At 50.2% G+C, this 12,565-nt stretch overlaps 1 protein-coding gene across 1 annotated transcript in view; it reads left to right on the top strand.

Annotated features, from left to right (window-relative positions):
* man2c1 (mannosidase, alpha, class 2C, member 1) overlaps positions 1 to 12,565 on the top strand; it is an 86,664-nt gene that overhangs the window by 62,036 nt on the left and 12,063 nt on the right. The window contains exons 19-23 of the mRNA XM_045706460.1: positions 411 to 515; positions 1,585 to 1,741; positions 5,321 to 5,464; positions 9,475 to 9,584; positions 9,762 to 9,841. Coding sequence (XP_045562416.1) covers positions 411 to 515; positions 1,585 to 1,741; positions 5,321 to 5,464; positions 9,475 to 9,584; positions 9,762 to 9,841 — 596 coding nt within the window. The remainder of the gene's footprint in view (positions 1 to 410; positions 516 to 1,584; positions 1,742 to 5,320; positions 5,465 to 9,474; positions 9,585 to 9,761; positions 9,842 to 12,565) is intronic.

The following is a 12,565-nucleotide window of genomic DNA, read 5'->3' as shown; positions in this document are numbered from 1 at the left end:
CTCTCGATGGTGCAGCTGTAGAACTTTTTGAGGACTTGGGAACCCATACCAAATCTTCATGTTTTCCATAGAGCTGACGTCATCCACATATTCCTATCGCCATCTAATGGCTATGGTTTTATAACATCGGTGGCGTGACAAGAGATAGAATGTTGGTCACATGTGTGTTTGTCTGTTAGCCCAGGGCTAAAGCTTAGCACAGGGTTACCAAATGCCTGTGTGAGCGCAGGCTAAGCTAGCCCAGGGCCAGTTTAGCCTGAGGCTAAGAACAATACAGGGTGAAAAGATCAATATCTGCATACACACACACACACACACACACACACACACACACACACACACACACACACACACACACACACACACACAGCGAGAATGAAACCATTCTCTCTCCTCTGTGTGTGTTCCAGAGAGGCGATATCTCACGGTTGCAGTGGGAACCAGTTTGTTGTGTTTGACGATGTTCCTCTGTACTGGGACGCCTGGGACGTGATGGACTACCACTTACAGACACGGTGAGAGAACACAAACATCCTGACATCCTGTTCTCATAAGGCTGGCTGAATACAACAGGGCTCACTCTTATTGGACAAATTCAGATAATCCCTCCCTTGTTCAGGAAGTTTGGAGCCTACTGAACTCAATCCAGTATATGTAGTTTGTTACTCTGTTAGACCAGTCATGATGTCATACCAGTGTGTGTCCTCTATTGGAAGCCTGTGGTGGAAGTGGAGTGTCCTGTCCAGGTGTCATCTCCAGAGGGTCTAATCCTAACCTTAACCTCTGAACTCTGACCTTCCTATAGGAAGCCGGTGTCTCCTATCCAGGTAGCATCTCCAGGGGGGTCTGACCTCTGAACTCTGACCTTCCTATAGGAAGCCGGTGTCTCCTATCCAGGTAGCATCTCCAGGGGGGTCTGACCTCTGAACTCTGACCTTCCTATAGGAAGCCGGTGGTAGAGGTGGTCCGTCCTGTCCAGGTAGCATCTCCAGGGGGTCTGACCTCTGAACTCTGACCTTCCTATAGGAAGCCGGTGTCTCCTGTCCAGGTAGCATCTCCAGGGGGGTCTGACCTCTGAACTCTGACCTTCCTATAGGAAGCCGGTGGTAGAGGTGGTCCGTCCTGTCCAGGTAGCATCTCCAGGGGGTCTGACCTCTGAACTCTGACCTTCCTATAGGAAGCCGGTAGTAGAGGTGGTCCGTCCTGTCCAGGTAGCATCTCCAGGGGGGTCTGATCTCTGAACTCTGACCTTCCTATAGGAAGCCTGTAGTAGAGGTGGTCCGTCCTGTCCAGGTAGCATCTCCAGGGGGTCTGACCTCTGAACTCTGACCTTCCTATAGGAAGCCGGTAGTAGAGGTGGTCCGTCCTGTCCAGGTAGCATCTCCAGGGGGGTCTGATCTCTGAACTCTGACCTTCCTATAGGAAGCCGGTGGTAGAGGTGGTCCGTCCTGTCCAGGTAGCATCTCCAGGGGGTCTGACCTCTGAACTCTGACCTTCCTATAGGAAGCCGGTGGTAGAGGTGGTCCGTCCTGTCCAGGTAGCATCTCCAGGGGGTCTGACCTCTGAACTCTGACCTTCCTATAGGAAGCCGGTGGTAGAGGTGGTCCGTCCTGTCCAGGTAGCATCTCCAGGAGGACTGAGAGGCAGTGTGACCTTCACTCTCAGGATCAGCGATAAGAGCACCATCACCCAGGAGATCATCCTGGACGCCATGTGTCCTTATGTCAGGTTTAATACTCAGGTACTGTAGACGTCATGTGTCCTTATGTCAGGTTTAATACTCAGGTACTGTAGACGTCATGTGTCCTTATGTCAGGTTTAATACTCAGGTACTGTAGACGTCATGTGTCCTTATGTCAGGTTTAATACTCAGGTACTGTAGACGTCATGTGTCCTTATGTCAGGTTTAATACTCAGGTACTGTAGACGTCATGTGTCCTTATGTCAGGTTTAATACTCAGGTACTGTAGACGTCATGTGTCCTTATGTCAGGTTTAATACTCAGGTACTGTAGACGTCATGTGTCCTTATGTCAGGTTTAATACTCAGGTACTGTAGACGTCATGTGTCCTTATGTCAGGTTTAATACTCAGGTACTGTAGACGCCATGTGTCCTTATGTCAGGTTTAATACTCAGGTACTGTAGACGTCATGTGTCCTTATGTCAGGTTTAATACTCAGGTACTGTAGACGCCATGTGTCCTTATGTCAGGTTTAATACTCAGGTACTGTAGATGTCATGTGTCCTTATGTCAAGTTTAATACTCAGGTACTGTAGACGTCATGTGTCCTTATGTCAGGTTTAATACTCAGGTACTGTAGACGTCATGTGTCCTTATGTCAGGTTTAATACTCAGGTACTGTAACCGCCATGTGTCCTTATGTCAGGTTTAATACTCAGGTACTGTAGATGTCATGTGTCCTTATGTCAGGTTTAATACTCAGGTACTGTAGATGTCATGTGTCCTTATGTCAAGTTTAATACTCAGGTACTGTAGACGTCATGTGTCCTTATGTCAGGTTTAATACTCAGGTACTGTAGACGTCATGTGTCCTTATGTCAGGTTTAATACTCAGGTACTGTAACCGCCATGTGTCCTTATGTCAGGTTTAATACTCAGGTACTGTAGATGTCATGTGTCCTTATGTCAGGTTTAATACTCAGGTACTGTAGACGTCATGTGTCCTTATGTCAGGTTTAATACTCAGGTACTGTAGACGTCATGTGTCCTTATGTCAGGTTTAATACTCAGGTACAGTAGATGTCATGTGTCCTTATGTCAGGTTTAATACTCAGGTACTGTAGACGTCATGTGTCCTTATGTCAGGTTTAATACTCAGGTACTGTAGACGTCATGTGTCCTTATGTCAGGTTTAATACTCAGGTACTGTAGACGTCATGTGTCCATACTGTTGTTTATTCCAGGTGGAGTGGTTTCAGTCTCATACTGTTGTTTATTCCAGGTGGAATGGTTTCAGTCTCATACTGTTGTTTATTCCAGGTGGAGTGGTTTCAGTCTCATACTGTTGTTTATTCCAGGTGGAATGGTTTCAGTCTCATACTGTTGTTTATTCCAGGTGGAATGGTTTCAGTCTCATACTGTTGTTTATTCCAGGTGGAGTGGTTTCAGTCTCATACTGTTGTTTATTCCAGGTGGAGTGGTTTCAGTCTCATACTGTTGTTTATTCCAGGTGGAGTGGTTTCAGTCTCATACTGTTGTTTATTCCAGGTGGAATGGTTTCAGTCTCATACTGTTGTTTATTCCAGGTGGAGTGGTTTCAGTCTCATACTGTTGTTTATTCCAGTTGGAATGGTTTCAGTCTCATACTGTTGTTTATTCCAGTTGGAGTGGTTTCAGTCTCATACTGTTGTTTATTCCAGGTGGAGTGGTTTCAGTCTCATACTGTTGTTTATTCCAGGTGGAGTGGTTTCAGTCTCATACTGTTGTTTATTCCAGGTGGAGTGGTTTCAGTCTCATACTGTTGTTTATTCCAGGTGGAGTGGTTTCAGTCTCATACTGTTGTTTATTCCAGTTGGAATGGTTTCAGTCTCATACTGTTGTTTATTCCAGGTGGAGTGGTTTCAGTCTCATACTGTTGTTTATTCCAGGTGGAGTGGTTTCAGTCTCATACTGTTGTTTATTCCAGGTGGAGTGGTTTCAGTCTCATACTGTTGTTTATTCCAGGTGGAATGGTTTCAGTCTCATACTGTTGTTTATTCCAGGTGGAGTGGTTTCAGTCTCATACTGTTGTTTATTCCAGGTGGAGTGGTTTCAGTCTCATACTGTTGTTTATTCCAGGTGGAATGGTTTCAGTCTCATACTGTTGTTTATTCCAGGTGGAGTGGTTTCAGTCTCATACTGTTGTTTATTCCAGGTGGAATGGTTTCAGTCTCATACTGTTGTTTATTCCAGGTGGAGTGGTTTCAGTCTCATACTGTTGTTTATTCCAGGTGGAGTGGTTTCAGTCTCATACTGTTGTTTATTCCAGGTGGAGTGGTTTCAGTCTCATACTGTTGTTTATTCCAGTTGGAATGGTTTCAGTCTCATACTGTTGTTTATTCCAGGTGGAGTGGTTTCAGTCTCATACTGTTGTTTATTCCAGGTGGAGTGGTTTCAGTCTCATACTGTTGTTTATTCCAGGTGGAGTGGTTTCAGTCTCATACTGTTGTTTATTCCAGGTGGAGTGGTTTCAGTCTCATACTGTTGTTTATTCCAGGTGGAGTGGTTTCAGTCTCATACTGTTGTTTATTCCAGGTGGAGTGGTTTCAGTCTCATACTGTTGTTTATTCCAGGTGGAGTGGTTTCAGTCTCATACTGTTGTTTATTCCAGGTGGAGTGGTTTCAGTCTCATACTGTTGTTTATTCCAGGTGGAGTGGTTTCAGTCTCATACTGTTGTTTATTCCAGGTGGAATGGTTTCAGTCTCATACTGTTGTTTATTCCAGGTGGAGTGGTTTCAGTCTCATACTGTTGTTTATTCCAGTTGGAATGGTTTCAGTCTCATACTGTTGTTTATTCCAGGTGGAGTGGTTTCAGTCTCATACTGTTGTTTATTCCAGTTGGAATGGTTTCAGTCTCATACTGTTGTTTATTCCAGGTGGAATGGTTTCAGTCTCATACTGTTGTTTATTCCAGGTGGAATGGTTTCAGTCTCATACTGTTGTTTATTCCAGGTGGAGTGGTTTCAGTCTCATACTGTTGTTTATTCCAGGTGGAGTGGTTTCAGTCTCATACTGTTGTTTATTCCAGGTGGAGTGGTTTCAGTCTCATACTGTTGTTTATTCCAGGTGGAGTGGTTTCAGTCTCATACTGTTGTTTATTCCAGGTGGAGTGGTTTCAGTCTCATACTGTTGTTTATTCCAGGTGGAATGGTTTCAGTCTCATACTGTTGTTTATTCCAGGTGGAGTGGTTTCAGTCTCATACTGTTGTTTATTCCAGGTGGAGTGGTTTCAGTCTCATACTGTTGTTTATTCCAGGTGGAGTGGTTTCAGTCTCATACTGTTGTTTATTCCAGTTGGAATGGTTTCAGTCTCATACTGTTGTTTATTCCAGGTGGAGTGGTTTCAGTCTCATACTGTTGTTTATTCCAGGTGGAGTGGTTTCAGTCTCATACTGTTGTTTATTCCAGGTGGAGTGGTTTCAGTCTCATACTGTTGTTTATTCCAGGTGGAGTGGTTTCAGTCTCATACTGTTGTTTATTCCAGGTGGAGTGGTTTCAGTCTCATACTGTTGTTTATTCCAGGTGGAGTGGTTTCAGTCTCATACTGTTGTTTATTCCAGGTGGAGTGGTTTCAGTCTCATACTGTTGTTTATTCCAGGTGGAATGGTTAGAGTCCCATAAGTTCCTGAAGGTAGAGTTCCCAGTGAGGGTGAGGAGCCCCAACGCCACCTATGAGATCCAGTTTGGACACCTGCAGAGACCCACACACAGGAACACGAGCTGGGATTGGGCCCGCTTCGAGGTACCAGCCTAGTCCCCCCAAAGAGCTCTACAGTAACCAGCCTAGTCCCCCAAAGAGCTCTACAGTAACCAGCCTAGTCCCCCAAAGAGCTTTACAGTAACCAGCCTAGTCCCCCCAAAGAGCCCTACAGTAACCAGCCTAGTCCCCCAAAGAGCTCTACAGTAACCAGCCTAGTCCCCCAAAGAGCTCTACAGTAACCAGCCTAGTCCCCCAAAGAGCTCTACAGTAACCAGCCTAGTCCCCCAAAGAGCTCTACAGTAACCAGCCTAGTCCCCCAAAGAGCTTTACAGTAACCAGCCTAGTCCCCCAAAGAGCCCTACAGTAACCAGCCTAGTCCCCCAAAGAGCCCTACAGTAACCAGCCTAGTCCCCCAAAGAGCTCTACAGTAACCAGCCTAGTCCCCCAAAGAGCCCTACAGTAACCAGCCTAGTCCCCCAAAGAGCCCTACAGTAACCAGCCTAGTCCCCCCAAAGAGCTCTACAGTAACCAGCCTAGTCCCCCAAAGAGCTCTACAGTAACCAGCCTAGTCCCCCAAAGAGCTTTACAGTAACCAGCCTAGTCCCCCAAAGAGCCCTACAGTAACCAGCCTAGTCCCCCAAAGAGCCCTACAGTAACCAGCCTAGTCCCCCAAAGAGCTCTACAGTAACCAGCCTAGTCCCCCAAAGAGCTCTACAGTAACCAGCCTAGTCCCCCAAAGAGCTCTACAGTAACCAGCCTAGTCCCCCAAAGAGCCCTACAGTAACCAGCCTAGTCCCCCAAAGAGCCCTACAGTAACCAGCCTAGTCCCCCAAAGAGCTCTACAGTAACCAGCCTAGTCCCCCAAAGAGCTTTACAGTAACCAGCCTAGTCCCCCAAAGAGCTCTACAGTAACCAGCCTAGTCCCCCCAAAGAGCTCTACAGTAACCAGCCTAGTCCCCCCAAAGAGCTCTACAGTAACCAGCCTAGTCCCCCAAAGAGCCCTACAGTAACCAGCCTAGTCCCCCAAAGAGCTCTACAGTAACCAGCCTAGTCCCCCAAAGAGCCCTACAGTAACCAGCCTAGTCCCCCAAAGAGCTCTACAGTAACCAGCCTAGTCCCCCAAAGAGCCCTACAGTAACCAGCCTAGTCCCCCAAAGAGCTCTACAGTAACCAGCCTAGTCCCCCAAAGAGCTCTACAGTAACCAGCCTAGTCCCCCAAAGAGCTCTACAGTAACCAGCCTAGTCCCCCCAAGAGCTCTACAGTAACCAGCCTAGTCCCCCAAAGAGCTCTACAGTAACCAGCCTAGTCCCCCAAAGAGCCCTACAGTAACCAGCCTAGTCCCCCAAAGAGCCCTACAGTAACCAGCCTAGTCCCCCAAAGAGCTCTACAGTAACCAGCCTAGTCCCCCAAAGAGCCCTACAGTAACCAGCCTAGTCCCCCAAAGAGCTCTACAGTAACCAGCCTAGTCCCCCAAAGAGCTCTACAGTAACCAGCCTAGTCCCCCAAAGAGCCCTACAGTAACCAGCCTAGTCCCCCAAAGAGCCCTACAGTAACCAGCCTAGTCCCCCAAAGAGCTCTACAGTAACCAGCCTAGTCCCCCAAAGAGCCCTACAGTAACCAGCCTAGTCCCCCAAAGAGCTCTACAGTAACCAGCCTAGTCCCCCAAAGAGCCCTACAGTAACCAGCCTAGTCCCCCAAAGAGCCCTACAGTAACCAGCCTAGTCCCCCAAAGAGCTCTACAGTAACCAGCCTAGTCCCCCAAAGAGCCCTACAGTAACCAGCCTAGTCCCCCAAAGAGCTCTACAGTAACCAGCCTAGTCCCCCAAAGAGCCCTACAGTAACCAGCCTAGTCCCCCAAAGAGCCCTACAGTAACCAGCCTAGTCCCCCAAAGAGCTCTACAGTAACCAGCCTAGTCCCCCAAAGAGCCCTACAGTAACCAGCCTAGTCCCCCAAAGAGCTCTACAGTAACCAGCCTAGTCCCCCAAAGAGCCCTACAGTAACCAGCCTAGTCCCCCAAAGAGCTCTACAGTAACCAGCCTAGTCCCCCCAAAGAGCCCTACAGTAACCAGCCTAGTCCCCCAAAGAGCCCTACAGTAACCAGCCTAGTCCCCCCAAAGAGCTCTACAGTAACCAGCCTAGTCCCCCAAAGAGCTCTACAGTAACCAGCCTAGTCCCCCAAAGAGCTCTACAGTAACCAGCCTAGTCCCCCAAAGAGCTCTACAGTAACCAGCCTAGTCCCCCAAAGAGCCCTACAGTAACCAGCCTAGTCCCCCAAAGAGCCCTACAGTAACCAGCCTAGTCCCCCAAAGAGCCCTACAGTAACCAGCCTAGTCCCCCAAAGAGCCCTACAGTAACCAGCCTAGTCCCCCAAAGAGCCCTACAGTAACCAGCCTAGTCCCCCAAAGAGCTCTACAGTAACCAGCCTAGTCCCCCAAAGAGCTCTACAGTAACCAGCCTAGTCCCCCAAAGAGCTCTACAGTAACCAGCCTAGTCCCCCAAAGAGCTCTACAGTAACCAGCCTAGTCCCCCAAAGAGCCCTACAGTAACCAGCCTAGTCCCCCAAAGAGCTCTACAGTAACCAGCCTAGTCCCCCAAAGAGCTCTACAGTAACCAGCCTAGTCCCCCAAAGAGCCCTACAGTAACCAGCCTAGTCCCCCAAAGAGCTCTACAGTAACCAGCCTAGTCCCCCAAAGAGCTCTACAGTAACCAGCCTAGTCCCCCAAAGAGCTCTACAGTAACCAGCCTAGTCCCCCAAAGAGCTCTACAGTAACCAGCCTAGTCCCCCAAAGAGCTCTACAGTAACCAGCCTAGTCCCCCAAAGAGCCCTACAGTAACCAGCCTAGTCCCCCAAAGAGCTCTACAGTAACCAGCCTAGTCCCCCAAAGAGCTCTACAGTAACCAGCCTAGTCCCCCAAAGAGCTCTACAGTAACCAGCCTAGTCCCCCAAAGAGCTCTACAGTAACCAGCCTAGTCCCCCAAAGAGCTCTACAGTAACCAGCCTAGTCCCCCAAAGAGCTCTACAGTAACCAGCCTAGTCCCCCAAAGAGCTCTACAGTAACCAGCCTAGTCCCCCAAAGAGCTCTACAGTAACCAGCCTAGTCCCCCAAAGAGCCCTACAGTAACCAGCCTAGTCCCCCAAAGAGCCCTACAGTAACCAGCCTAGTCCCCCAAAGAGCTCTACAGTAACCAGCCTAGTCCCCCAAAGAGCTCTACAGTAACCAGCCTAGTCCCCCAAAGAGCTCTACAGTAACCAGCCTAGTCCCCCAAAGAGCCCTACAGTAACCAGCCTAGTCCCCCAAAGAGCTCTACAGTAACCAGCCTAGTCCCCCAAAGAGCTCTACAGTAACCAGCCTAGTCCCCCAAAGAGCCCTACAGTAACCAGCCTAGTCCCCCAAAGAGCTCTACAGTAACCAGCCTAGTCCCCCAAAGAGCCCTACAGTAACCAGCCTAGTCCCCCAAAGAGCTCTACAGTAACCAGCCTAGTCCCCCAAAGAGCTCTACAGTAACCAGCCTAGTCCCCCAAAGAGCTCTACAGTAACCAGCCTAGTCCCCCAAAGAGCTCTACAGTAACCAGCCTAGTCCCCCAAAGAGCTCTACAGTAACCAGCCTAGTCCCCCAAAGAGCCCTACAGTAACCAGCCTAGTCCCCCAAAGAGCTCTACAGTAACCAGCCTAGTCCCCCAAAGAGCTTTACAGTAACCAGCCTAGTCCCCCAAAGAGCTCTACAGTAACCAGCCTAGTCCCCCCAAAGAGCTCTACAGTAACCAGCCTAGTCCCCCAAAGAGCCCTACAGTAACCAGCCTAGTCCCCCAAAGAGCTCTACAGTAACCAGCCTAGTCCCCCAAAGAGCCCTACAGTAACCAGCCTAGTCCCCCAAAGAGCTCTACAGTAACCAGCCTAGTCCCCCAAAGAGGAAGCAGATGCAGTGACAAGAGACAATCTTTTACTGCTACTGACTGACATAACACTGCCACGAATAACCCATCTATTACCTCCCCTTAGCATTGTTGTTTTGCTGGTCCTGTAACAGTATAATAATACTCCTTCCTAGGTTTGGGGCCACAAATGGGCAGACCTATCAGAGCACGGGTTTGGAGTGTCTCTGCTGAACGACAGTAAATATGGATACTCGGTTTACCAGAACACCTTAACGCTCTCTCTGTGAGTCTGACAAATATTACAGTTTAACAAATTGTAAATGGGTGGCTCAGTAGGCAGAGAATGTTGCTTTCACCGCCAGGGGGAAAAAAAGTGTGTTTTTACTTTATTACTAACATAGTTAACGTAGCAGCGTTCTTTCTTCTCCTTCCTAAGACTGTTTTTCTATTTTCTTAAAAGACTGCGAGCTCCCAAGGCTCCTGATGCCAACGCTGACATGGGAAGTCATCAGTTCACCTACGCTGTCATGCCACACACAGGTGAGGTACTTTTTGATCTTTGTAACATTAAAAAAATATATATATATACAATAATAATAATTAAGTTTAATGTTTATTTGCCATGTGAAATGAAGACATTGTAAATCTTACTCAACGCCAAGCTCTCATTAAACAAAACAATGAAGGAAACTTTCCGGTAATTTTTGTGACTTTCAGCTCATTTTAATTTTGTTCCTGTTTGTGAGTTATTTTATGCAAATGTGTGCAAATTTGAATAGTTAAAGTTGAGAAAAGTTCGGATAGCCAGAAAATGTGAACGTTGGTTTGGTGTATCGAACCATTCAAGCTAAAGAGTTACAAGTATTGTTGGTGGGTATTATAAGCTAATTTATGTAGATTTAAGTAGTTATAATTTATAGTGCAGACCAGGACTAGACAGCTACTCCCAGGGCTAGACAGCTACGCCCAGGACTAGACAGCTACGCCCAGGGCTACACAGCTACGCCCAGGGCTACACAGCTACGCCCAGGGCTAGACAGCTACGCCCAGGACTAGACAGCTACGCCCAGGGCTACACAGCTACGCCCAGGGCTAGACAGCTACGCCCAGGGCTAGACAGCTACGCCCAGGACTAGACAGCTACGCCCAGGGCTACACAGCTACGCCCAGGACTAGACAGCTACGCCCAGGGCTAGACAGCTACGCCCAGGGCTACACAGCTACGCCCAGGGCTACACAGCTACGCCCAGGGCTAGAGTTGGACCAGAGCTAGACAGCTACGCCCAGGACTAGACAGCTACGCCCAGGGCTACACAGCTACGCCCAGGGCTAGACAGCTACGCCCAGGGCTAGACAGCTACGCCCAGGGCTACACAGCTACGCCCAGGGCTACACAGCTACGCCCAGGGCTACACAGCTACGCCCAGGGCTACACAGCTACGCCCAGGACTAGACAGCTACGCCCAGGACTAGACAGCTACGCCCAGGACTACACAGCTACGCCCAGGACTAGACAGCTACGCCCAGGACTAGACAGCTACGCCCAGGACTAGACAGCTACGCCCAGGGCTAGACAGCTACGCCCAGGACTAGACAGCTACGCCCAGGGCTAGACAGCTACGCCCAGGGCTAGACAGCTACGCCCAGGACTAGACAGCTACGCCCAGGACTAGACAGCTACTCCCAGGACTAGAGTTGGACCAGAGCTAGACAGCTACGCCCAGGACTAGACAGCTACGCCCAGGACTAGACAGCTACGCCCAGGGCTAGACAGCTACTCCCAGGACTAGAGTTGGACCAGAGCTAGACAGCTACGCCCAGGACTAGACAGCTACGCCCAGGACTAGAGTTGGACCAGAGCTAGACAGCTACGCCCAGGACTAGACAGCTACGCCCAGGACTAGACAGCTACGCCCAGGGCTACACAGCTACGCCCAGGACTAGACAGCTACGCCCAGGGCTACACAGCTACGCCCAGGACTAGAGTTGGACCAGAGCTAGACAGCTACGCCCAGGACTAGACAGCTACGCCCAGGGCTACACAGCTACGCCCAGGGTTAGACAGCTACGCCCAGGGCTAGACAGCTACGCCCAGGACTAGACAGCTACGCCCAGGACTACACAGCTACGCCCAGGGCTAGACAGCTACGCCCAGGGCTAGACAGCTACGCCCAGGGCTACACAGCTACGCCCAGGGCTACACAGCTACGCCCAGGGCTACACAGCTACGCACAGGGCTACACAGCTACGCCCAGGACTAGACAGCTACGCCCAGGACTAGACAGCTACGCCCAGGACTACACAGCTACGCCCAGGACTAGACAGCTACGCCCAGGACTAGACAGCTACGCCCAGGACTAGACAGCTACGCCCAGGGCTAGACAGCTACGCCCAGGACTAGACAGCTACGCCCAGGGCTAGACAGCTACGCCCAGGGCTAGACAGCTACGCCCAGGACTAGACAGCTACGCCCAGGACTAGACAGCTACTCCCAGGACTAGAGTTGGACCAGAGCTAGACAGCTACGCCCAGGACTAGACAGCTACGCCCAGGACTAGACAGCTACGCCCAGGGCTAGACAGCTACTCCCAGGACTAGAGTTGGACCAGAGCTAGACAGCTACGCCCAGGACTAGAGTTGGACCAGAGCTAGACAGCTACGCCCAGGACTAGACAGCTACGCCCAGGACTAGACAGCTACGCCCAGGGCTACACAGCTACGCCCAGGACTAGACAGCTACGCCCAGGGCTACACAGCTACGCCCAGGACTAGAGTTGGACCAGAGCTAGACAGCTACGCCCAGGACTAGACAGCTACGCCCAGGGCTACACAGCTACGCCCAGGGTTAGACAGCTACGCCCAGGGCTAGACAGCTACGCCCAGGACTAGACAGCTACGCCCAGGACTAGACAGCTACGCCCAGGGCTACACAGCTACGCCCAGGGCTACACAGCTACGCCCAGGACTAGACAGCTACGCCCAGGACTAGACAGCTACGCCCAGGGCTACACAGCTACGCCCAGGGCTAGACAGCTACGCCCAGGACTAGACAGCTACGCCCAGGTCTAGACAGCTACGCCCAGGACTAGACAGCTACGCCCAGGACTAGACAGCTACGCCCAGGACTAGAGTTGGACCAGAGCTAGACAGCTACGCCCAGGACTAGACAGCTACGCCCAGGACTAGACAGCTACGCCCAGGGCTAGACAGCTACTCCCAGGACTAGAGTTGGACCAGAGCTAGACAGCTACGCCCAGGACTAGA

The sequence above is a fragment of the Salmo salar genome, chromosome 23 (assembly GCF_965601325.2).
Source record: "Salmo salar chromosome 23, fSalSal1, whole genome shotgun sequence".
NCBI lineage: Eukaryota > Metazoa > Chordata > Actinopteri > Salmoniformes > Salmonidae > Salmo > Salmo salar.
Note: the sequence above shows the minus strand (reverse complement) of the source record. Positions and strands in the feature narration are given on the sequence as shown.